This window comes from Capricornis sumatraensis, chromosome 8 (assembly GCF_032405125.1).
Source record: "Capricornis sumatraensis isolate serow.1 chromosome 8, serow.2, whole genome shotgun sequence".
Classification (NCBI taxonomy): domain Eukaryota; kingdom Metazoa; phylum Chordata; class Mammalia; order Artiodactyla; family Bovidae; genus Capricornis; species Capricornis sumatraensis.
This window is the reverse complement of record NC_091076.1, coordinates 9,062,540-9,089,776: the sequence shown is the minus strand read 5'-3', so window position 1 is coordinate 9,089,776 and position 27,237 is coordinate 9,062,540. Positions and strand designations below refer to the sequence as shown.

Genomic DNA, 27,237 nt, shown 5'->3' with positions numbered 1-27,237 from the left:
TCTGTAATTCTGTAGCACAAAATAATACAGAAAATATAATAAAGCACAAAAAGGTAAATTTGATTCCATCAAATAAGAATAATAAAGTAAACGAAAAGACAAGCAACATCTGGGAGAAGATATTTGTAACACAAAAACTGACAAAGGATTGGTATATTCAGTATGCATAAAGAAATCAATAACAGAAAGACAACCCAACAGAAAAGTGGACAAATACATTAATGGGCTTTTCACAGAGGAATGAATACAAACGTCTCACAAACACATGACAAAATGAAGCACTTCATAAGCAATTATAGAAATGTTAATTGAAAGACCCTGTATGCTGCAGCTAGCTTGCTGGCAAATATTTAAATACTGAGCAGTTATACCTCTGGTATTCTGCCAGTGAAAAGCTTCATCTTCCATTCTTTTTCTAACAAAGCCAAAGGTCATACCCTACAATCCAGCAACTCTGGTTTGTGACCCTTTAGCAAGTGATAACTTTTTTTTAAATAAATTTTTTTATTTTAATTGGGGATTAATTACTTCACAATACTGTATTGGTTCTGCCATACATCAACATGAATCCACCACAGGTATACACATATTCCCCATTCTGAACCCCCTTCCCTCCCCCCTTCCCGTACCACCCCTCTGGGTCATCCCAGTGCACCAGCCCCAAGCATCCAGTATTATGCATTGAACCTGGACTGGTGATTTGCTTCATATATGATATTACACATCTTTCAATGCCATTCTCCCAAATCATCCCACCCTCTCCCTCTCCCACAGAGCCCAAAAGACTGTTCTGTACTTCTCTGTCTCTTTTGCTGTCTTGCATACAGCGTTATCATTACCATCTTTCTAAATTCCATATATATGCATTAGTATACTGTATTGGTGTTTTTCTTTCTGGCTTACTTCACTCTGTATAATAGGCTCCAGTTTCATCCACCTCATTACAACTGATTCAAATGTATTCTTTTTAATGGCTGAGTAATACTCCATTGTGTATATATACCACTGCTTTCTTATCCATTCATCTGCTGATGGACATCTAGGTTGCTTCCATGTCCTGGCTATTATAAACAGTGCTGTGATGAACACTGGGGTACATGTGTCTCTTTCAGTGCTGGTTTCCTCGGTGTGTATGCCCAGCAGTGGGATTGCTGGGTCATGAGGCAATTCCATTTCCAGTTTTTAAAGGAATCTCCACACTGTTCTCCATAGTGGCTGTACTAGTTTGCAATCCCACCAACAGTGTAAGAGGGTTCCCATTTCTGCACACACTCTCCAGCATTTATTGCTTGTAGACTTTTGGATCACAGCCATTCTGATGGGCGTGAAATGGTACCTCATTGTGGTTTTGATTTGCCTTTCTCTGATAATGAGTGATGTTGAGCATCTTTTCATGTGTTTGTTAGCCATCTGTATGTCTTCTTTGGAGAAATGTCTGTTTAGTTCTTTGGCCCATTTTTTGATTGGGTTGTTTATTTTCCTGGAATTGAGCTGCAGGAGTTGCCTGTATATTTTTGAGATTAGTTGTTTGTCAGTTGCTTCATTTGCTATTATCTTCTCCCATTCTGAAGGCTGTCTTTTCACCTTGCTTATAGTTTCCTTTGTGCAGAAGCTTTTAATTTTAATTAGGTCCCATTTGTTTATTTTTGCTTTTATTTTCAATATTCTGGGAGAGGGGTCATAGAGGATCCTGCTGCGATGTATGTCGGAGAGTGTTTTCCCTCTGTTCTCCTCTAGTTTTATAGTTTCTGGTCTTACATTTAGATCTTTAATCCATGTTGAGTTTATTTTTGTGTGTGGTGTTAGAAAGTGTTCTAGTTTCATTCTTCTACAAGTGGTTGACCAGTTTTCCCAGCATCACTTGTTAAAGAGATTGTCTTTAATCCATTGTATTGGATTAAAGTGATAACTTTTATTTAGTGGGTCACAGTCAGTATTTTAAAAATCATTCAATAAAGCAGAATGTTCAGTTCAGTTCAACTCAGTCACTCAGTCGTGTCCAACTTTTGCGACCCCATGGACCACAACAGGCCTCCCTGTCCATCACCAACTCTTCCCCTCTCCTCTCTGCCCTAAAACTTGGTGAGTGTTGACCATGACCTTGACCTCACCAGCTCCTTCTGAACCTACATCTCTAACTCTGATGGCTTGTCTTCAGGGCCTTCTTGTCTACCTAGCACGTAGCCTGGCTCCGCTTAAAGCCAGAGCAATTCTCATGTGAAATCTGACTCATGTATCTAAAGACTTGTATGCCTGGGCAGAGTCAGAGGAAAAACCAAACTCTTAAAACGATAAAGGCTGGACATCCAGGCAACAAAACAGACAGACATCATCTTGACAAAAAGATGGCCTTGGTCAGTCTAAACTGCAGATAAGCTTTTATTTAAAAAAAAAACAAAGTCTGTTGGTGGTGATTTCCTTGTTGGTCTGCAGCTCTGGCTCAGAGGGGCGCAGGTACAAGCTGAGACCTGAGGGTCCAGGCTGGGTGGGGAGCACTCCTGCGGGCAGTCCTCAGAAGGCAGGAATGGAGGGCTCGGGGAGCCCAGCCCCACCTCCTCAGTCACGCTGTCCATATCAGTGGGACCAGGAGTGTGGTTCACAGCAGTGGGCCTGGGTGGGCTGTCAGAAAGCATCCTTGTCCCCCCTCATCTTCCATCACAGCAGCCCCTCTGCTTTCCCTCCATCCCTTTATCCTCCTCCACGTGTTCCTTCTCCCTTCTGGCTCAAAAATATCCACACTCCCTGAGTGCTCACCACAGCCTGCAGTATGAGAAAGGCTTTTATTTAGCTTTTGAAACAACCCTGTGATGTAGGAATGGGTGCGTGCATGCTCAGTTGCGACAACTCTTTGCAACCTGAGGGACTGTAGCCCACCAGACTCCTCTGTCCATGGGACTCTCCAGGCAAGAATACTGAAATGGGTATACATTTCCTCCTCCAAGGGATCTTCCCGACCCAGGGATCAAACCCTCGTCTCTTGTGTCTCCTGCATTGCAGGCAGATTCTTTACCGCCGAGCCACCAGGGAAGCTGTGAAGCAGGACTAATTACTTCCAAGTTCACACTCAAGGGCACAAATGCTGTGGTAAAGGAACTTCTCCAAGAGGCAGAGCGGGAATCTGACCCTAGGAGACTCTGACTCCAAAGCCTGAACTTAAAAAACAATTAATTTCTTTAATTGCAAAGGTAACATGTAAATACATTTTCCTTGTTAACAATAACAACACCACAACAAAACAAAACCAAAGCCCAATCAAAACTGTCAGCATTAAGGCTAAAATCCCTTTCCACCATCGTCTCCTATATAGACAGTTTTTCCTTTAGACAGCTGGGTGTGTGCCCTTCAAGATCACTTTTCTACTCATTTGCAGACATAAGTATGGCTACCTTTTCAGTATTGTGTTGTGACTTTAGATTTTGCTGCAGTTTTTCATCTGGTTCCCTGAGTATAGCTCATTTAACAAATGATCGATTGGATCTTTTCCTTTATCAGTCTTTGAAATGATATGGTGAGTCTTTCATACCTTCCAAAGGTAACAAATAAATTTGAAAATATCATTATGAGCACATAGATTTCAATCTATTGGAAACGTTTCAATCTCTGTTATTCTTTTTAATGTGTAATCTGTCACACCTTTGGCCAAGTTGAGTCTTGACTCCTATAATCAAAGGCTTTGCTCTCAGCCATGTCTCCCCACTATCAGCTGGCATCCTCTGCCCACAGCAGTCGCTCAGCCCCCTGGTCAGGGTGTGGCTGGCTCAGCCAGGTCCCAGGGAGCTGCGGTGCTGGCTGACCTCAGAGCGTTCCTGAGATAAAACTCCTGTGGGAGGGGCGTATCTTGCATTCTGAGTGTGACCAGGGCAACATACCTCTTGTTCCGGCAAACTCCAGAAAGGCACTCCCCACCGCCAACCCCAACCACACTCTGTGATCCCCAGCCGGCTCAAGGCCTGGAGCCCAGACTTGAGCTGTCCCAGGATGGCCTTCATGTCCTGGGTTCATAAAGGGCATAACATTGGAAACATTCAGAACTAGGTTTTGGTCTTGCTTTTCTACCTACAGGTGAGAAAGGCCATCTAATCTTCATGAGCCTCAGTCTTCCCATCTCTCAAGTGAGGCAGTGACAGGTCTTACTCGCAGGAATGACGATAATGCGGCTCCATGTTGAGCACCATGTCTGGCATGTCGGGCTTTGCAGGTTGGAGCTCCATCACTCATATCCCTTGCCCAGGGAACGGGGCGGGTGGCCCTTTAGGAGGCATATCAGACCTCCTGGGAGTCAGGACTCACTCTCTGACACACACATACTCTGCACATACAGTGCACTCACACCCAACTTGTGTACATCACTCTGACTCACTGCCCTGCTGCATGTCCACCCACACTGCCTTCTGGACCCCCTCTCTGTCTCGCCTTTGTCCTCTAAAGAGCGCCTTTCCAGCCCAGTCATCCCAGTAAAGGGAGGGACTTCTCACCAGTGCAAGAAGGGCTCCCAACTGTTGACTGCAGGTGATGAACAGAGGGAGCCTGCAGGCTGGACTGGGGCTCCTTGAGGGTCAGGTTCTAGACTGTTCCCTGCCAGGGCTGCCCTCTGCCTGTCTCTGGTTTTCGTGTCTCAGGCCAAGCCAAGACTGAGACTTGGAGACCTGACTGAGATTCCTGCCTCTGGCTGTGAACACTGGGCCTTCTCCGTGAGCAGGGGCTGTGTGAGCCATCTGGCTCCCTCAAGCAAGGACGGGTTCTCTGTTTAAGCCCCAGGGTTGAGGTGGAGAGGGGGAACAGCTGCACCAACATGCACTGGTTCTCCCTTCAGTGCCTGGCACAACAGGCACTCAAGGGCCATTTGCTGACTTCATCATGCTCCCCACCCCCACAGTGTACCAAGGGCTCGTCTTCATTAGAAGTGAGTTCATGGGCAGACTGTTGACTTTATTCTATTAGAGAGTGGGGTTCAGTTCAAGCCAACCCCCAGTTCTTGGGAAGCATCCCTTCCTGGGTCCAATCTCCTATATATTAGTTGTTCTGGAGGGAGGAACAAGAATGAAAAATAGCTATTTCCTTCCAATCATTAACAACTGGCTGCACAGTGTAAGGAGAGGAGCGTGGGCCTCCCAACTGGACAGAAGCAGTTGGGGATCCTCGGTCTCCTGCTCCCTGACTGTGCAACTTGCACACGTGACTTCCCCACCCCCCTGCTAAGTTCAGCTGCACTCTCTGTAGAGCAGATAATAATCCCTACCTCTGGGCTGTGTAGGGATGGAGTGAGGGCGTGTGTGGGGAGGCACTGGGGCAGGCTTGGATAGGTCCTGGACCAACTCCCTGCTTCCTTCCACAGCATCACAGCATTAAAGAGAATGCCCTAACCCTGGAAATAGCATGAATTGGCCAAATAAAATAGATACCTGCAGGTAATGGCATGTTAAGTGAAAGTGAAAGTCATTCAGTCATGTACAACTCTTTGCGACCCCATAGATATACAGTCCATGGGATTCTCCCGGCAAGGACACTGGAGTGGGTAGTCGTTCCCTTCTCCAAGGTGTCTTTCCAACCCATGGACTGAACCCAAGTCTCCTACATTGCAGTCGGATTCTTCATCAGCTGAGCCAACAGGGAAATCCGAGAATGCTGGAGTGGGTAGCCTATCCCTTCTCCAGCGTATCTTTCCTACCCAAGAATAGAACCGGGTCTCCTGAATTGCAGGTGGATTCTTTACCAGCTGAGCTACAAGGGAAGCCCTTGTATGAATGGTATGTTATGCAACCACTAAAACAGCTTTACAGCACATATGCATATACATAGGTGTGCATGTATTTGTATATATATATGTTTATATTCAAAATAAATATATAAAGTAGACTTATTGAAGAACATTTACTAATAGTAAATTGACCCCTTTTGTATATAGTTCTTTGACTGCTGACAAACTCACATATCCATGTGACCATCAGCAGAACCCAGAGTATAGGAGAGTCACTCACCCCTAAAGCTCCCCCGTGCCCCACTGTTGTCAGCCAGCCCCTCACCCCCAGCTCCACACCTCAGCTCCTGTGATCTCTTTTCTCTCCCTATAGCTTTGCCTTTTCTAGAATGTCATAGAAATGGAATCATACAGAAGCTTGCTTTTTGTGTCTGGGTTCTTTAACTTAGCAGAATGCTGAGTTAATGAATGTTTGACATTCATATATGTTGTAGCATAAATGAACTTTGTTCCTTATTACTGCTGAGTGGTATATTGTTTTATGCATGTCCCAGCATTTGCTTATTCACCAGCTGAAGGACATCTTTGTGTTGATATTTGATTGCCAGGAGAAATATCAATAACCTCAGATATGCACATGACACCACCCTTATGACAGAAAGCGAAGAAGAACTGAAGAGCCTCTCGATGAAAGTGAAAGAGGAGAGTGAAAAAGTTGGCTTAAACTCAACATTCAGAAAACTAAAATCATGGCATCTGGTCCCATCACCTCATGGCAAATAGATGGGGAAACAGTGGAAACAGTGACAGACTTTATTTTGGGGGGCTCCAAAATCACTGCAGATGGTGACGGCAGCCATGAAATTAAAAGACGCTTGCTCCTTGGAAGCAAAGCAATGACCAACCTAAAGAGCATATTAAAAAACAGAGACATTACTTTGCCAACAAAAGTCAAACCTGTGGTTTTTCCAGTGGTCATGTATGGATGTGAATGTTGGATTCTGAAGAAAGCTGAGCACCAAAGAATTGATTCTTTTGACCTGTGGTGTTGGAGAAGACTCTTGAGAGTCCGTTGAACTGCAAGGAGATCAAACCAGTCAATCCTAAAGGAAATCAGTCCTGAATATTCATTGGAAGGACTGATGTTGAAGCTGAAACTCCAATACTTTGGTCACCTGATGCAAAAAAACTGACTCACTGGAAAAGACCCTGATGCTGGGAAAGATTGAAGGCGAGAGGAGAAGGGGACGACAGAGGATGAGTTGGTTGGATGGCATCACAGACACGATGGACGTGAGTTTGAGTAGGCTCCAAGGAAGCCTGGGGTGCTGCAATCCATGGGGTCGCAAAGAGTCGGACACGACTGAGCGATTGAACTGAACTGAAGTGAACTGATGGACGTTATCATACAGGTTTGTTTGTATGCATGAACGTATATTTTTATTTCGTTTGGGTAAACACAAGTAGGGTTGTGGAGTTACCGGTAAGTCAATGGTTAATCTTAAGAAACTGCCTACCCACCCCCTCAAAAAAACGAAACAAAATGCTCTTGTTCAAGTTCCCCTCAGCAACATAGGAGAGGGCGCCCTCTACTGGGGAAAGGAAGAAGCCCATCGCGGAGATGCGGAGTCTGGGAGGCAGAAAATGAACCCCAGAAGGAAAATGAACCCAGGAGAGACTCGAGGTTGGGGAATTCTCGGGGGTACAGACAGAGGAGACAATGTGCTTTTCTCATGAAAAAGAATCAGTTCTTGGCGACGTATATCCATGCCTATATTGACCTTGTTTCCTCCACCTTCCTCTTCTCGTTGGGATCGGCAACCCTGGCAAAACTTAAGCACTGCCCATCCTGGTACTGACTCAGCAGAGCCTCTTTCTCTACCTCCATCCCTGCTCCTATAGCTGGAGGGAGCTGGGGCAGGGACTTTTCTTAAATGGCATTTTGAAGCAAAATAAAACAGGTGAGCTAAAAACACACACGAGTGAATTTGGAAGCTGGTCATTGGATAACTCGGCTGTGAAGAGACGGACATTCCTCCGCAGTCTTCCGGTGAGCCCCGCTGCGTCCTTGCAGGTCCAGCGGCTTCTCCCTGATGATTCCAGGCGCATCACTGGGAGATCATTCCAGCTTTCCAACAGGCATATGCATATCCTGCCACCGCAGCTGAGCCTTTAATGCCAACAGGATATTCTCAAGAGGACTTTAGAAGTATATGTAAATGTCTGATTTTCATACTTGCTCTTCACATTGTGTGCAATCAGACAATAGTGACTTAAGAAACATGGGGAATGCAGAAATGACTGCAGGGCAGCAGTAAATATAGTGCGCTTTTTCGCAATATAAGTTGGATATTTCTTTTCATGCCTGAAACAATTTTTAAAGCTTTTTCGTACTAGAAAATGCAGCCATGTTTCACCAAAGTAGACGTACTGTGATTCGAAATCCAATAAATGAAGGCAACGCATGGCTTTCCAAGAGAGAAATATTTGAAGACTGAAAGAAAGTGGGTGAGGCCGGCAGCCAGCCTTTAGAGGTGAATCAGAGAATTTAGAGCTGGGAGAATGTGCACAAGACCAGGCCAAGTGCTTTCCATTTACACATGATAAAAGCAGGTGAGCGCTTCCCTGGGGGCTCAATGGTAAAGAATGTGCCTACCAATGCAGGAGACATGGGTTCAATCCTTGGTCTGGGTAGATCCCACATGCTGCGGGGCAAATAAGCCCGGGCACCACAACTACTGAGTTTGTGCTATAGAGCCCAGGAACCGCAGCTACTGAGCCCAGGCGCCCTAGAGCCCGTGTTCTGCAACCAAACAAGCCACCACGATGAGAACCGAGTGCACCACAACTAGAGGCCAATCTCCACTTTCCGCAATGAGAGAAAGGGTTGTGCAGCAACAAAGACCCAGCACAGCCAAAACTAAATAAATACATTTTAAATAATAATAATAAAAGCAGTGAGAAGAGGAGGACTATCTGGAACCATACAGCAAATGAGCCAGGAACCTCAACTGACAGTGGCTGGCATGGAGAGAGAGGCATAAACAAGACAAAATAGCAGTCCGGAACAGAGTTCAATTGTCTTTTTTTTTTTTTAACTGTCTTAGTTGCAACATACAAAATCTTTTACTGCGGTGCATGGACTCTCTTGTTGGGCTTCCCTTGTAGCTCGGCTGGTAAAGAATCTGCCTGCAATGTGGAAGACCTGGGTTCAGTCACCGGGTTGGGAAGATCCCCTGGAGAAGAGAAAGGCTAACCACTCCAGATTTCTCGCCTGGAGAATTCCATGGAGTGTGCAGTCCATGGGATCACAAAAGTCGGACGCAACTGAGCAACTTTGACTTTCACTATGGACTCTCCAGTTGCAGCATGTGGGCTCCAGAGAACATGGGCTAAGTAGTTGCCCCACTCAGATTTACTTGCCCCGAGGCATGTGGGATCTTAGTTCCCCACCTAGGGACTGAACCTGTGGCCCCTGCTTTGGAAGGCAAATTCTTAACCACTGGACCACCAGGGAAGTCCTCAACTGTGTCTTTAATAGAATCATGCTAGTCTGCATTTCCCCAAATAAAATCTTCCTGTGCTTTTATTTAGTTCCATTAAAATAAGCCTAAATGATCACAGGGAAATCAATAAACAGGGAAATCAATAAACTAAACTCCATGCCTGCCAGCTAAGCAAGATTCCCCTATAGTAACTGGCTGCCTTCATGACAACTCCTTGCACTTACTGCTTTTCCCTCTTGCTTCTGCAGGATGGCAGTGCGGCAGGGGCCGGGCCCACTTCTCCGATGATACCTGCTGTCACGCCTTGTGTCATGAGCACATCAGTGACCTGCAGCAAGAGAAGTGGGGTAGCGCTCAATACCAGGGGTCTGACCACAGATACACAGAACACCAAGAACCTTCAGCTCAGGGAAGACCCATCTGGTCTGGTCCTCTTCAAAGCAACCCCAGCAGGAATAAATACAGCCATGAGAGGGGACATCCGGAGAAAGCCGGCCACCCAGGGAGGAGAGGAGAAAGTGGCCGGCCAGAGGGGAAAGAGTAAGTGGGAGGAGGAGCCGCAGGTATGAAATGCAGAGAAGGGAGGGATCAAAGGACAGAAACTCAACGGCCCTGTGGGTGTAATACCCCTGGAGGGTGTAGGTGCTTAGATGACGTAGGTCATGGCTGACCAACTGGGAGCCTGGAAGCTGGTGTAAAGTGGAGGAAACCACCCCGTGGCCTCTCGCTGCCCACAGTTTGTGGGCAGGAAGCTCGCCTGGACCGCCCTGTGTCCCAGGTGCCTGGCCACCTCCAGGCACATAGCAGGCTTGTGACTGACCTGTTGAACAAATGTCTGAACTCTGGGTAGCACTGAGGTTCTGCTTTTATGAAATAATATTGTCTCAGTTGTGTACTGTTGGGGAGAGGAAGTTTCCCCCTCTGTGCCTCTTGGGTTACTGTGGCTGAACTAATGATAAAACTAATGATAAAATGAAACAACAAATGGAAACAGTGACAGACTTCATTTGCTTGGGCTCCAAAATCACTGCAGATGGTGACTGTAGCCATGAAATTAAAAGACGCTTGCTCCTTGGAAGAAAAGCTATGACCAACCTAGACAGCATATTACAAAGCAGACACACTACTTTGCCGACAAAGGTCCGTCTAGTCAAAGCTATGATTTTTCCAATAGTCATGTATGGATGTGAGAGTTGGACTACCTAAGAAAGCTGAGCACTGAAGAATTGTTGCTTTTGAACTGTGGTGCTGGAGAAGACTTTTGAGAGTTCCTTGGACTGCAAGGAGATCAAATCAGTTCATCCTAAAGGAAATCAGTCCTGAATATTCATTGGAAGGACTGATGCTGAAGCTGAAACTCCAATACTTTGGCCACCTAATGTGAAGAACCAGCTCATTGGAAAAGACCCTGATGCTGAAAAAGACTGAAGGTGGGAGAGGAGAAGGGGATGACAGAGGATGAGATGGTTGGATGGCATCACTGACTCGATGGATGCCGCGGCCAGCACAAGCAAGAGTTGCACCTGCACAGGGAGAGAACGGAGCGTCCCCGCTAAGAAAAATAAGAGAGAGACAAAAGATGGGGTTGAGAGGATCAGACCACAATTGGCTGATGCCTTTCTTTATTAGGCTATAGTATTTATAGGATAATGTACGTGACTTAAGACATGTACAAGATTATTTTTTAACCTCAGGATACAATCACTAGACCCTTACCATTGTGTACAGAATATACTAAGTAATCTATCTTCTATGACATGTTGCAGGACACCCTGACCTTAGGGGCTGTAAAAATTCTTCAAGGGTGGCGGGACAGGGAGCTTAGGAACAATGCCTAAGGCTCTGCATACCTGCGGAGCAGCTCCCAAGACTTAACCCTTTACGGGCGGTCCCCCGCAGATGGACATGAGTTTGAGTAGGGTCCGGGAGTTGGTGATGGACAGGGAAGCCTGGCATGCTGCAGTACATGGGGTCATGAAGCGTCAGACATGATTGAGTGACTGAACTGAACTGAATGATAAAATCGACTCAAGATAGACTCATCGAGAAAAAGAAAACCATTTTAATGCATACACACAGAGCCTCGTGGAAATGGTCCCTAAGAAGTAGCCAAAGCAGGCAGCTTTTAGACATTTTAGACAGAAAACAATACATTTGTGAGAAATTGACAGGACAAAGAAACTAATGTCTTCTGAGTATGGGGTGGTTTGTTGTTGCTGTTATTGTGGCTGTTTGCCTGTTTGTTTGTTTGGCTGCCCTGGGTCTTTGTTGCAGCGCAAGGGCTCCTGGTTGTAGTGCACAGGTTTTCTCTGACTGAAGGCTTGCTCTGCTTGCAGGCTTTCTTTCATTGCACTGCGCAGGTTTTGTTTCCCTGAGGCATGTGGGATCTTAGTATTCTGACCAGGGAACAAACCCGAGTCCCCTGCATTGGAAGATGGATTCTTAACCACTGGACCACCAGGGAAGTCCCAAAACTTAGGTATTGAGTGTTCAGTTGTGAGGAATCTAAGCAGAGTTTGCGCTTGGGGTGGTAAACAAAAGAAGTAATGAGGTGTTTATCCAGGCTTCTTCCCCCAGATGCCCTGTCCCTGGCAATAAGGATGTCCTTCTACCTCCAGGTGCAGCGAGGGCACCTTTCACATGAGGGGTGTATTTCCTGCTTTCAGGGGATCAGAAAGGAGAGTCAGAGCATCCCTCTTGCCTTGGCCATTTCTTAACTTTAATTCAAAATAAGCAATGTTCCATTGTAATCTATTTGGGAGTAGTCCACCCCAAGTCCCAACAGTGCTGGTCAGAAAACGGTTCTAGATAAAGATGTGGATACTCGGGAAACACAGAAGGATGCAGTAGATATGTGAGGATGATCCCCGAAGAGCAGTGTACTCAGCCCAGCTCCACTGAGCTCACCGACACGGTGACATGGACAGGGGTGGGCCAGCTGGTAAGATTGGAAGCTGGGCTTCTATACCCAACAGAGACTTGGAGACAGTAGCCCCATCCTTCCTGGGGACCACATTCAAAGGGATGGCTTCAGGTCCTGGCAGCACTGAGCTTTTTCAGGCAGGCCTCTGAGGGGTCATCCTGCAGACACGGCCTCCTGTTGCCAGAAGCCCTGCTGGAGTTTGGAGGTCCTTTGGTGCAAAAGTCTGGATGCATTTGTTCTGTGGCTCAAGTTCCACTGTTCTCACAGGCCCACGTTCTTACCTAGAAAGAAGGAGGCAGAGGAGAGTCTTCCTAGAGAAACAGTGTGATGAGAAGGATGGCGTGAGGGGAAGAAAGAAAGGCAAGTTAGTGAGTAAACTTTAGTGGAAAGAGTTCCCTGCCAGGGCCAGGGAAAACAAACAGATGAAGGGACCACACACACCCCTGAGCACCTCCTGCAATCTCGAGGGCCTCTTCCTTCCCCAGTAGAGGGGCGTGCACTCCTGTAGTGCTGTGAGGTACTTGGACAACAACTGGGTCATTTCTTATAATAAACATTCACTTACCATTGTTGCTGTTGTTCAGTATCTAAGTACCGTCCAACTCTTTGTGACTCCATGGATGGCAGCATGCCAGGCTTCCTTATCCTTCATCACTCCTGGAGTTTGTCCAAATTCATGTCCACTGAGTCAGTGATGCTATCTAAACATCTGCTCTGCCACCCTCTTCTCCTTTTGCCCTCAATCTTCCCCAGCATCAGAGTCTTTTCCAATGAGTTGGCTCTTCGCATCAGGTGGCCAAAGTATTGGAGCTTCTGCTTCAGCATCAGTCCTTCCAATGAATAGTCATTGGAATGTTCATTGATTTCCTTTAGGATTGACTGGTTTGATCTCCTTTGCCGTCCAAGGGACTCTCAAGTGTCTTCTCTAGCACCACAGTTAAAAAGCATCAATTCTTCAGCACTCAGCCTTCTTTATGGTTTGACGCTCACATCCATACATGACACTGGAAAAACCATAGCCTTGACTATATGGACCTTGGTCAGCAAAGTGATGTCTTTGCTTTTTAATATATATATTGTCTAGGTTGGTCATAGCTTTCCATCCAAGGAGCAAGCGACTTTTAATTTCATGGATGCAGTCACAGTCCGCAAGGATTTTGGAGCCCAAGAAAATAAAATCTGCCGCTGCTTCCACTTTTCCATCTTCTGTTTGCCATGAAGTGATGGGACTGGATGCCATAATCTTAGTTTATGATTCTGCAATCCTACACCTAGTGTTTACCCAAGAGAATTTAAAATCCATGTTCATGCACAGAAACAAACCTGTATGGGAAGGTCTATAGTGGCTGGAATAATTACTGTCAAATATCAAAAACTTCACAAATGTCCTTCAGCTGGTGAATAAAGAAAGGCTGGCACATGATACCACTCAGCAGTAACAAGGAACAAAGCCCGTCATGTGCTACAACATAAGTGAACATCAGACACATTCTGCTAAGTTAAAGAACCCAGACACAAAAAGCAAGCTTCTGTATGATTCCATTTCTATGACATTCTAGAAAAGGCAAAGCTATAGGGAGAGAAAAGAGATCTCAGGAGCTGAGGGGTGGAGCTGGGGGGAGGGGCTGGCTGACAACAAAGAGGCGTGCGGGAGCTTTAGGGGCGAGTGACTCTCCTGTGATCTGCGTTCTCCTGCTGGTCACATGGATATGTGAGTTTGTCAACAGTCAAAGAACTATATACTAAATAGGGTCAATTTACTATTAGTAAATGTTCTTCAATAAGTCTAACTTTTATACTTATTTTGAATATAAACATATATATAAACACATCTGCCTACATGTGTATATGCACACGTGCTGTCCATCTGTTTTAATGGTTGAATAACACGCCATTAAATGCAGGCGTCTATTTTATTTGGCCAGTACCTTGAGCAGTTTCAAGGGTTTGGACATTCTCTTTAATGCTTTGATGCTATGGAAGGCAGTAATGAGTTGGTCCAGGACTTGGCCAAGCCTGCCGCAATGCCTCCCCACGCATGCTTTCACTCCATCCCTACACAGCCCGGAGGTAGGGATTATTATCTGCTCTGCAGGAAGTGCAACTGAACTTAGTAAGGGGTGGGGGAAGTCACGTGGGCAAACTGCACACTCAGGGAGCAGGAGACCCAGGATCCCCAACTGCTTCTCTCTAGTTGGGAGGCTGTAGCTCCTTTCCTTACACTGTGCAGCCAGTTGTAAACTATTGAAAGGAAGTAACTGTGTAACTGTGTCTTATTCCTGTTCGTCCCTCCAAAACAACTAATATATAGGCGACTTGAACCAAGATGAGATGCTTCCCAAGAACCGGGGGTTGGCTTGAACTGAACCCCACTCTCCAGTGGAATAAAGTCAACAGTCTGCCCATGAACTCTTCTCTAATGAAAATGAGCCCTTGGTACACTGTGGGGGTGGGGAGCACGATGAAGTCAGCAAATGGCCCTTGAGTGCCTGTTGTGCCAGGCACTGAAGGGAGAACCAGTGCATGTTGGTGCAACTGTTCCCCCTCTCCACCTCAACCCTGGGGCTTAAACAGAGAACCCGTCCTTGCTTGAGGGAGCCAGATGGCTCACACAGCCCCTGCTCACGGAGAAGGCCCAGTGTTCACAGCCAGAGGCAGGAATCTCAGTCAGGTCTCCAAGTCTCAGTCTTGGCTTGGCCTGAGACACGAAAACCAGAGACAGGCAGAGGGCAGCCCTGGCAGGGAACAGTCTAGAACCTGACCCTCAAGGAGCCCCAGTCCAGCCTGCAGGCTCCCTCTGTTCATCACCTGCAGTCAAAAGTTGAGAGCCCTTCTTGCACTAGTGAGAAGTCCCTCTCTTTACTGGGAAGACTGGGCTGGAAAGGCGCTCTTTAGAGGACAAAGGCGAGACAGAGAGGGGGTCCAGAAGGCAGTGTGGGTGGACACGCAGCAGGGCAGTGAGTCAGAGTGATGCACACAAGTTGGGTGTGAGTGCACTGTATGTGCAGAGTATGTGTGTGTCAGAGAGTGAGTCCTGACTCCCAGGAGGTCTGATATGCCTCCTAAAGGGCCACCCGCCTCCTACCCAGGCATGGGCAGTTTTCGTAAGCATTCCTTTGTGTGTGGTCAGAAAGAATCTGTATCTCACAGTCTATGTGCTCATTGAATCAGCTTGTCAGTACATTGTTCGAAGTTTCTGTGTCTTAACTGATTTTTGTGTGCCCTGATTTATCAGATCCTGATGGAGGCATAGGTCGATCACCCACTGGGGTGAACTGGTCGTTTTCTCCTTACAACAGACCAAAATTTTTAATATCTCTTCTAAGATTTTTATTAGATGCACACAATTTTAGAATTACTAATATCATACCTTCCTAGCGAATTGAAAGTTTTATCAGAATCTTTGTGGAGCGTTTCTCGACACCAGCAGTCAATTCTCTGAGTTTCCAGACATCAACTGGGTGCTCACTGAATCGGTTCAATTTTGACACTAAACGCAGACTTCACAGCCTATGTGCGCAGTCCTCTAAGACTGTCTTCCTTCACATCAGATGTCCTTCACCACTCACCTGTCCTTTTGTCAAAACCCCTGCTACGTTTCAGTAGTTTTCCAGAAAGGCTCACAGAACTCAGAAAGGCACCTTAAATGTTTACCAATTTATTGGGATGGATACAATTCAGAAGCAACCAAATGCAAGAGAGGTGGAGGGCAAGGCGTGGGGACAGAGGAGGCAAGGAGCTTCCCTGTCCTCTTCAGGCAGCCACTCTCCGGATACCTTGGTATGTTCACCACCCAGGAAGTTCATCAAGTCTCCTCGCTGAACAGTTTTTATAGAGCTTAATCTTCAGCACCCCCTCCCACGTTCCCTTCTTAGAGATCAGTAGCCTGAAATTTCCAACCCTCTAATCACTGGGGCTTTTTGATGACCAGCCCCATCCTAAGGCTATCTAAGGGTCTAAGTCACCCCATTAGTACAAACTCAGGTTGATCAAAGGGGTCTCCTTAGAAATAGAAACACATAAAGCCTATCAACAAGGAAATTCTGAGGGTTTTAGGAGCTCTGGCCAAGAACCACGGACAAAGACCAAGTGTATTTCTTATTATGTCACACTTTTCAGCCTTTCTGTCTAGTAATCATTTTTGGTTTAAAGCTTATATTTTCTGATATCAATATAGTTATGCCAGCTTTCAGTTAATTCATATCAATGAATTCACCAGTGTTTAGTTAGTAGTTGCCTAGTATATCTTTTTATTAAAAATATTACTATAAAATTTATTGAAATAATTTTGAAAGTTTATTTTGTTTAAATTTTCAAGTTTCAGCTATTTATAAGGTATTTACTATGGAAATGTTTTAATATACAAAAGCAGTAGTAAAATGGCCGCTCATATACCTGATGCATGGGTTAAAATCTGATTGCCATTTGGCTTTACCTGCATCTACTTTTCATACCATGTGTTTTACATAAGCCTCATACCTTTATCACACTTAATAAGATTCATGATTCCTTAATAGTCTTCATTATCCAGTTCACATTCAAATTTCCCCAGTAAACCCAAATCGCTTCCATAGTCCTTTCTCACATTTAGTTACTTTTTCTCCAACATGCCTTTCAGTCTAGGACAGTTTATACACACCCTCAATATTTTTTCCTTGATAATATTAATGTTTTCAAGATGTCAAACGACTTGTCACATAAACTGTCCATCTTATTAACTTCAGTCTTTATGTCCTTATATTTCTATTGTATCTGCTGTAAACAGTATTCCCTGCATTCGTTTTCTAATCCAGTATAATGTTTGTCTTTTACTTGGCAAGTTTAGTGCATTTATATTTATGGTCACTATCAATATATTTGGAATTAGTTCTTCCATCTTATCTGATTATTTCCACAAATCTCACTTTTTATATGTAATGTTTCATTATTTTGTAATTGAACGGGGTGCTTTTGCTTTCTTATGTTTAGTCTACCTCATTCCGCTTTATTCCATGATTAATTTAGAGATCTATACTCCATGGGTCCACATCACATTCTGCCCAATGTGAGAGAAGGGCCTTCAAAGACTCCCCTTTAATTTTGGCCTGTGCCCCTTGAGCTTGGCAAACTTGAAAACAGGCATGAGATGTTATATCAATAGAGCTAAGATAAAACTAAAAGGAACTAACTGGGAGAAAACTATGCTTATGTCAACACTGGGGAAAGAATGAGCATAAGCTTTTCCTAGACCAGGTATGGTCCAAGCAGGAGGGAACGAGAAAGGAGCCGTTTACAAGTCCTGTCCCGGATTCCACAGACAGAAGGTCCCCAGACAACCAAGGCTGCCCAGGGAAACATTGGCAACCAGATGGAGGAGATGACTTGCCTTGTGGAGGGAAGGACAATTGGCCCCAGAAGGGAGCTTCCGAGGAGCCCACAAAAGCCCGTTTCAGGAAACTGGTCACTTGAACATCTGCCAAGCCCAGCTAGTAACAGAGGCCGACCCCAAGGGACCAATCACGAATGGTCATACCTCCTTCCCTAAGCCCTCCCCAGAGGCCTCAGCAGCAGGCAGGTCAGGTGTAAGACCATCCACACCCACACTCCATAAGGTCTGAGGCAGCCTTTGTACCAGGTGACCTGGCTGCACTGGGCAGAGCTGATTGGTCTAGTGGGCCAGTGCTATCAACCAACCAGTAGACAGCTCAGTGTGGTGACTGAGCCAATCAGATTCTCTCTCAGGAACTTGTGCTAGGAGAGCCTAGCAGGCCACGGGGAGGGATGAAGCTGAATGAATATGGGAAGAGAAGCCGCAGGAGTGGGTGTGGGATCAGAGACTTGGGGGCCATGACAAGCCCCAAGAGGAGAGGATGCAGGATCACTGCAGGGTGGAAGCGATGAGGCAGAGAAAAGCTGTGGACAGCAGGGGAGGTTTTAAACAAGATTGGCCAGAGCATATAATTTTCATTTTGGCTGTGGTTTGGTTTGGTTTGAGCCCCACTGGACATCTACAGACTCCAGCTGCTGACTCCTGGAAGCCAGCCTGGGTCTAGTTCCAGGTCAAGCGTCCTGGTTTCCCTTGGTTCCTGTTCTTGCATATCAGTCAAGTTTCTCTGTCTCTCTTGCTGCCCACCCATACCTACACACCTGGAAACACCCATTATGGAGATAATCAGAGCTGGACTTTGTTTCCTGCAGGTAAAGAACACAGCCCACAAATTGAAAGTGAGAGAAAATCACCTAAGAGCCAGAGCACAGGCTGGCATCAGCAGGAATGGAGCCTTGCTGCACCCTGAACAGACTTCATGCCAGGCACTTCTTGATGCATTAATCCCAATTAAATCTTTCCTTACTGGGCTTCATTTTATTCTTGTGAAAATAAACCTTATTGTAAAATAGAATGAAAACTACAATCCAAAGCAGAAACCCACTAGGCAAACAAGACCCGCTCAATGTATAAAGTCACTGCAGACAGGACTGTATAAAGTCACTGCTTTTGTTTCTTGTTTCTTGAGAACATGACTCCAATGAGGCCCATGGCTGCAAGACCCACTCCCGCGATGCCAACTGCCATGATGGCATCTCTGACCTGCAAGAGAGAGGACAGTGAGTCAGACTCTGTGTCAGGAAGCTGAGAACAGACTGTATATTCAACAAGGACATCCAGCTCAGGCAGCTAGACATGCCCCTTAGCTTCCCTGACAAACTCAGGAGTCAACAAATATTGGCAGGGAAATGGGGAGAGAAGGGCAGGATGGGAAAGCAATTGGTGGATGGGACCAGCTGCCAACAAAGTACACAGGCATGAAGAGGGAAACTCCTTTGACCCTGTGAGTTTTTAAAGCAGACAGAGCCCCAGAGGGTGGCTGCAGAAAGCACGAGGGAGACGAAGCCAGATGGTTGAAATCCTGGCTGGCCAACGGGGAGCTCTTGAAATAAGTGTAAAGTTGAAGAGGAATTGCTATTGAATCCTCAATAAACTCTGACCTCTGTCCTACAAATCCCTCACTTATCTTCACCCTTGCTGAATCCCCAGAGTGCAGTCCAGCCAACCATTGACCTTTGCATGCTCTTAAATATATGACTCAACTATGAAAAAGACTAGTGATGTTATAAACTATTAAGATATCTGACTTCTATTGCTTATAATAGAAAAAAGAAAAACACACTGAGGCAAAAGTAAGAGTAAGTTCCATGGTAAAAATTGAACATATGTCAAATTTCACTCTTTCCTGAACTCCAACTAAAAATACAGTAAGTCATTAGTTTTAGGCATAATTTCACTAGGACTTAGAGAACACTCACTGCAATGAAGGCACAATGCCCCAATCAGCAAAACTGTACTTCTCCCAACTAAAAGAGCATCATAAACATGGATCAAGAAATCTCCCCTGAAACCAAACCAGGCATTTAAGCAGAATCAAGATTCAAAAAGGAAAAGATTTTCTTAATGGTTTGATGCCAAGAAATCCAATGAGACAACCTATCAGAAATCTCAATAAGATAAAGGGTGAAAATGTGGACCTGGAACCCAAAATCCACATCCTTACATGACCCGCCAACTCTGCCCTTGGTACCCGAAGCACAAAGCTTGTTTAGGTTGTATATTTTGTGGCTGAAATACTCACACATGCCCAACATGAAGAACAATTTGGAAAGCTTCAGTGGTTAAAAAATATGTATCTTGGCCCTGTCCAGGCTTATCTGAGTGATAAATGTGTCCAGCAAAGCTATACGAAATTCCAGGAAATATACCAGTGTAACTAACATCACAAGGTACCCAGAACTGGCATACTTGGCAGCAGAACACATGAGGACAGAAGTTTGAATGAAGTAACTGACCTAAGTTCCACTGTCCGTCCGGAGAAGGCAATGGCACCCCACTCCAGTACTCTTGCCTGGAAAATCCCATGGGCAGAGGAGCCTGGTGGGCTGCAGTCCATGGGGTCGTGAAGAGTCGGACACGACTGAGTGACTTCCCTTTCACTTTTCACTTTCATGCATTGGAGAAGGAAATGGCAACCCACTCCAATGTTCTTGCCTGGAGAATCCCAGGGGCGGGGGAGCCTGGTGGGCTGCCGTCTATGGGGTCACACAGAGTCAGACACGACTGAAGTGACTTAGCAGCAGCAGTCCGTCAGTCTTTAGAGCTTCCTGTGAAAGGTAATTAGGCTGGCTTCATGGCACTCGTGGCTCTGTTTCGTTCTTGCTAGGGAACCTGCATATAGCCACTTGTATCCAGTGTTTTCCTTGCTAAGCTAGGCATTAGGGTGGGAGAAATGGTTTGCAGATAGTGGACTAAGAACAATAAGCCCCCAGTTCTTTACAGAACCTCATAGTGTGAGAAGAAATGCTGATGGAGCCAGTTCATACAGAAGGTACTTGGTCAAGGAAAACAACAATAGCCTCATTGTTTGTGCTCATGCTTTGTACAAAGTATGTCATTAAATACAAAAGTAGTAAATAGTTAGTTCTAAGGGTGCAAATTTTACAGAAAGAATAATCTTCCTGGGAGAAACAGTGCTCCCTTCAGAGGCCATTGATGATTTTCTTGTTGCAAGGCTGCTGGGTCCAGCCCAGCCACCGCGCTGAAATTGCAGGAGTTCTGAACATGAAAATAGGCTACATGGTGTGCATCAGAGGTCTTCAATCAGAATAGTATAAAAGAGAAAAATTCTCCTTCATTATCTTTTTTGTCAAAGTGGGCAAACTGTAATTCTATCAGATAGCAGACAACTAGCTGCTTATGCTGAAACGTCCACTCTGAGTTAAGCCCTGGAATTGTTTCTAGGAAAAAGACAGTTTGAATGTGCTTTCTTTACTTTCAGCAATGTTGTAAGTGGATATAACAAGGGTAATATTACTCAGAGAGCAATTGAATTTAGACTATGAGTGGTTACAAACTAAGAATGTTTATAAAATATTTGATAGCAAGTTGGCTTTAATATTTACAGTAATTTTTAAATAATGCCCTGCAATTTATCCAGGTTTATGAAATATACATATTCCCATTGGCCAAATCTTCAATTTCTACTTATCTTAAAATTTTATCTGACGCAGAATAGACTTCAGCCTGAGTGTGTAGCTCCTAGCTGCTTCTTTTAAAATGTACTATTCAATGTGAAGGCTTATTTACAAAAGCTTAGTAAATATACATTTCTTGAAACCTGAGTATTTTTAGGTAGGTAGATGGAAAATAGGGGAATCTGTTTTAGAATACTCGGGCATGGAAAGCACAAACTTCATTTTAGGTTTAATCCATTGCTTCCCTTTCTAACTGGAAAGTTAGACGAGTCACATGTAATCTGTTGAAGGAAAATCTAGTCTGCTTTAAAGAGCTGAACACAAATAAACATAATGACCAATCAGATTCTTTTAACACAAACACAAATGTCCTCATGAGTTCAATGAAAGAGAGTTGCTGCTTTGACAGCGATTACAAAGAACACTACTGCTGGACATTGTCCGGCACCTGCTACTTCCACCCTCTCTGGTGAGATGGCACAAGTGCGGAAGCTGCATTTTAATTTGGCCACACCATGTATTATGATCGTTGCTTGCCTTGGCCAGTGATTCTCAAGGAGGGGACGGGCTTGGCCTCTGGGAGATATTTGTCAATAGCTATAGACATTCTGGCTCTTACACCTGGGGGTGGGAAGGCTACTGGCATCTAGAGGGTAGAAGCCACAGATGCTGCTAAACATCCTGCAATGCACAGAGCAAGTCAGGACAAGGAAGGCTTCACTTCATCGTCAATGGCCCAAAACGTTAACAGTGCTGAGACAGAGAAACCCTCATCGAGGCCAAGAAGTGAAAGAGGAAATCTTTGGGAACAGTTCACATGGCGCCTCCTCTTGCTCTGGATCCTGCTTTCGTGTTCTCTGAAGGGGGTCCAGGAGAACTGCTGATGCTTTTTGCCTTTTTCAGGTGTGTGAGTGGTGCATCAGGCTAAAGGCTCGGAAGGAAAAATGGCGTGTGTCTAGCTGGTGTTGCTTCATTTTTCAGGAAGATGTTTGTAGAAAGAATGAACAATAAACAAATATTTCTTGGTTCTTTTACTATCTCAAGATTTGGAATTGTATTTAAATGCTCTAAATATTATTTTTGTGTACTGACAAATGTATTTTACTAGATTACGTAACAATACTGTGTTGAAATCAAATGTTCTACTTGTATGAACTTATGAATTTGTCCTTCAGTCTATTAATAACCACTAAAGGAAACTAAAAATGACATGATTAAGAGATATTTTATAAATCTACCAAATCTTCCTAATACAACACCCTTAATTCATTACTTCCCAAATGTGTACAGTAATCTCTTTTTTTATTTTATTGCTGCATAGGAGGGTGGACATTTACCTGAAGTTGAAGCTCAGGTCTAATTGGGACCTCAATTGTTATGTAGTACCACAAATTATGAAATCAGATTTATTTTAGCATAAGTTTCTCTTTATTCTGACATCATCACTGCTACTTTTAAAATACTTCTATTATACTAAATATACCAGTAAATGTTAGTATTCTCATTTAAAAAGATAAATAATTGGAAAACAGGAGAGAGAAGATAAGGAAATCAGAGGAGGGCTTCCCTGGTGGCTTAATAACAAAGAATCTGCCTGCCAGTACAGGAGATCCGGGTCCCGTTCCTGACCCGGGAAGATCCCATCTGCCACAGAGCAACTAAGCCCGTGCACCACAGCTATTGAGCCTGTGCTGCGAGCCCGGGAGCCTCGGCTGCTGAGCCCCTCTGCGGCAGCTACTCAAGTCCATGTGCCCGAGAGCCATGCTCCACAACAAGAGAAGCCATCGCAATCAGAAGCCCACACAGCAGCGAAGACCCAGCACAGTCAGAAATGAATAAATAAAAATTTTTAAAAAAGAAAATCAGAGGAGCATTCTAGGGATACAACCTCCGGAATAAAAAAAAGAGAAAATGCAAAAAGTCCCAGAACTGAAGAATTGGGGTTTCCAGACTGAAAAGAGTCATCAAGTTCCCAATACAATTCATAAACACAGATCTATGCAAGGTTTATCATAGATAATTTTCAGAACACTGAAGATAAGGAGAAGAGTCTATAAGCTTCCAGAAAGATAAAACTGGTCACATACAAAGGCTCGAAAATCACAACAAATTCAGACTTCTCAACAAGAATAGCTTAAATGACATAACAATGGAGCAATACCTTCAAATTTGGGGCAACATTTTTTTCAGCCTAAAATTCCATCCCCAGTCAAACTATCAACCAAATGGATAAAATGAAGATATTTTCAGGCACGCAGCCTTTTTAAAATGCACTCTTTCTCAGAACCTATTCAAAGTGGTATTCCACCAAAACTAGAGAGTAATCCAAGAATGGGAAAGATGTGAGCTACAGAGGGTAAAAGCATTAATACAGGAGAAAACTGAAGGGTGTCTCTAAAGGCTGCTAGTAAAGACAGATACTAGGATGACAGTATGCATCAGATGTGGCTCAGGACAAAGGTTGTGAGGGTCATTTTCCCCAACAGACACCTGTGCTGATGCCATAATCCCCCAGATCCCTTCTGTTTGCATCACCTTTGTAACCTAATGAGGTTCTTCTCATGGACCTGCCCAATGACTTTCCCAGAAGGAGGCTCTTATAAACTGTCAGAGAAGTTGACACCAGACTGTGACCCAGAGATTCTGGAACTCTTCACCAAACATTGGCAGTATTACCCTGTCCATACCTAGGTAGGGGTGTACTTGATATTCCTCGATTTTTATATGAATCGCCTTTCACATTCACATATACATACTTATATATTTATTGCATATATGTACATATATAGGGATGAACTAATCAGCATGCAGGTCAGTGTAGTAAACACCGCTGGTTATCAGCAGTATGAGGAAGAAGGCTGAGCATGATCCTTGCTGGTGAATGCCTCCTAAGGATGTCACTGTGGCCCAGACAGGCCAGTGGACAAGACACTGGGTGAACCAAGAGAAAGAATGAAAATGAGGGCCATTATGACTACTTCAACTGCCACGATTTATTAAGAGAATTTTCTTAGTTGCCACTATGCTAAGCATAAGGATGCTCTTACCTAATTCACACAGTAACCCTCCGAGATCAATATCATCACTTGTACTTTACCAAATGGCAACCCACTCGAGTATTCTTGCCTGGAAAATCCCATTGACAGAGGAGCCTAATGGGCTACAGCCCATGCGGTCACAAGAGTCTGACACGACTGAGAGACTAAACCACCAGAGTGGTATTTAACCTGAGAGAACTTGAATCAATCCCCAAGGTCATAAAGCTGACAAAAGGCAGAACTCACATCCAGCCCGGGTCTGCCTGACTCCAGAAGGCCACACTCTTGACCTCCATACAACCACGAAGAGACCAAATCTCAAAAAGTTAAAAAGTAATGAATATCAACAACCTGATGGATCTTAACCTCACCTTTCCTCAAAAGAAAAAGAAAAATCATACTCCTTTGCATCAACTGGTATCTAAGAACTTTTAAAAATAGTGTTGTCTCACACACACACACACAAAAGGAGGGGAAGGGCCAGAAAAGGAGGGGAGGAAGTGAGAGAAAATGAGGAGGAAGTTAGTTTCCCAGGAGAAGTGATTCAAAAAAGAGAGTGGCCATGGCTAAAGTCGGAGAAGGCAATGGCACCCCACTCCAGTGCTCTTGCCTGCAAAATCCCATGGACGGAGGAGCCTGGTAGGCTGCAGTCCATGGGGTCACTAAGAGTCAGACACAACTGAGTGACTTCACTTTCATTTTTCACTTTCATGCATTGGAGCTGGAAATGGCAACCCACTCCAGTGCTCTTGCCTGGAGAATCCCAGGGACAGGGGACCCTGGTGGGCTGCCGTCTATGGGGTCGCACAGAGTCGGACACGACTGAAGCGACTTAGCAGCAGCATGGCTAAAGTCAACTAAGTAAATAAACATCCCCTGGGGGCCCCTGGAGTGCCCCTTGGGTTACAGCAGGACTGGGCACAGTGCTTTTTATAAGCAGGAAAAGCTGTGTCAAAAAGACCTGGGATTCAAATCTCACCTCTGCTACTTATCAGCACAGTTGGAGACAGCTCAGGAAAAGAGATAACACAGATTTGTTTGATGACATGAAAGGCCACCAATAAGTGCTCTGGGGCTCCGTTTCTGCATCTGTAAAGCAGGACAATGAAACCTGCCTCTGGGGCTGTGGGAAGGGTCCATGTCAGGGCCAGGTGGCCAGGGAGGGCTGGGCAACCGGGCTGACTGTGATGCCTGTGCTCAAGCCTTCAGCCAGCATCCCCTACTCCCAACTGTCTGCGGTGCCCATCACCTCACCCCTGTCCCCAGCCTGACTATGATGTTCTTGAGGAGAGTTCTGTCTTTGCTATCCTGTCACGTTTGTGCGCCTGTCTCCACCCCAGCCAAGTCCACACCGATGCCCGCGTCAGCTGAGAAGACAGAGATGGGGGCACACTGAGGACCCACCTGGTCGCTGCGGGGGACCCCGTAGCGCAGCTCATTGACGAAGTGCTCACAGTTCTCGCTGGTCAGCTTGTAGAGAACCTCCTGGCCCACCAGCTCCTCTGCTCGCTGGACGATTTTGCTGGGAGGCAATGGCGAGTATCTGCCATCGTGCTTGTTGTTGACGTGGTACCTGTCTCTCCCAACCACGTCGCACAGCCGCTCCTTCTTCACTAAGGCCTTGTCGGTCAGTGCAGACATGACACTGGCCACACCAGCTCCTGGGATTTCGCCTGTGGATTCAGGATGAGGAACACGATTGGTCCTGGGCCGGCCCCCAGCCCAGCATCCACCACATCCACAAGGGGATGAGCAGATGGGTCAGGGTCAGAGCTGTGTGGCTTTGGATAAGAGCCTTGTGGTCTCTGGTCCCTGGTTTCCTTACCTGAAATGAGGAGTGAAGTTCCATAATTTGTTGTGATTTTTTTAACCTAGAGAAGCTGGCCTTGCACACCCTGTGACACCCCAGTGGCCCTCTTGATTGTGCAAATACAGGCTCTGAGCACACCCACCTCCCTGGGAGAATAAAATGTGAATTTTTTGTCATCCCGCCAAGACTCCACTTCCCTGACACACACAAAGCTGATTACTGCAGAAAAGGTGGATGGATTTGGGGAACGGATCCCATTCCCCTTGGAGCAAAGGGACAAAAACGCCACAGCTGCTCCTACAGGTATGACACCAGGAAGATTCAAGGGGTACACTGGCACAGCCCTGGCCAATGCTGAGGGGCTAGAAGGTGCAACAGATTTCCAGAAGTGAAACTGCCTTGAAGAAAGGGATTTGGGGCCAATACAGGGGAAAGGATGATGTGGAGCAAAAGCTGGTGCCCACACAGAGATCCCTCTTGAGGTCACCAGCTTATATCATGTAGGGAGGGTATAATGACTGAAAACTGGGCTTGCATTAAAAAGGTGGGCCCCAGGGAACATCACAGAGGAGACTCATGTCCCTCAGAGAGCCTCTGTGGCCCTGCCATGATCAGGAGCCCCCAGGTCTCTCCCAGGAGGGGAAGCATCCCATTACACAGGGCAGGACCCATCTTGCACTGTGACGCCATGTGACAGCAGCAAGCAATGGCCAGAGGGTCTGATCAGAGTGCAGGTCCTGTTCTGCTTGGCCTTCCAAAGAGGACTGAACCCCTCTGCCCAGAGAACAACTATGAGATTTGGAAAATCAGAGGAATTCAGATTTCCTCCTAGTAGGGCAGGAGGTGCTTAACGGATTCAGTGAAATAAATAAGAAGGTGCTGTGTTTGAGCCCTGAGTCTGTGGAGAGAGTCAGCGTGGGGACTCGATCAGGGGAGCTCCAGAGGCCCATCTACCTTCAGCCCCTCGGCGGGCAGGTAGCGGGCTGGGACTGGGGAGACGCAAGCTAGGTGCCTAGGGCACAGAAGTTCCAGCCCAGAGGTTCCAGCCCAGAGGTTCAGGAGGTTCCAGCCCCAGAAGTGCAAGTTCAGAGTCAACACCCAACAGTGAGGGCTTCCTTACACTCCACACGCTGGGTGCCACCCTGGTGAGAGTGTGCACAGGCTCAGAGGCAGAAGCAATGGATGCTGATCCTGGTTCCATCACTGCATAGTCTTGACATGTCACTTAGCTGAGCCAATGCTGGGAATCCACAAATATA

General features: G+C 45.6%; 1 protein-coding gene across 2 annotated transcripts in view; it reads right to left on the bottom strand.

Moving 5' to 3' along the window:
- Positions 1 to 12,336: 12,336 nt before the first annotated feature.
- The window catches only part of PLAAT3 (phospholipase A and acyltransferase 3), a 34,888-nt gene continuing 19,987 nt past the window's right edge, over positions 12,337 to 27,237 (bottom strand). Inside the window, exons 4-5 of one of the 2 annotated variants that reach the window (XM_068976036.1) lie at positions 25,573 to 25,841; positions 12,337 to 12,408 (exon numbers count right to left, since the gene is read on the bottom strand). In XM_068976036.1, coding sequence (XP_068832137.1) covers positions 12,373 to 12,408; positions 25,573 to 25,841 — 305 coding nt within the window. In that variant the 3' untranslated portion in view covers positions 12,337 to 12,372. Of the gene's footprint in view, positions 12,409 to 15,807; positions 18,696 to 25,572; positions 25,842 to 27,237 lie in introns of those variants that run through there. The other variant, XM_068976035.1, reaches the window with a different exon arrangement.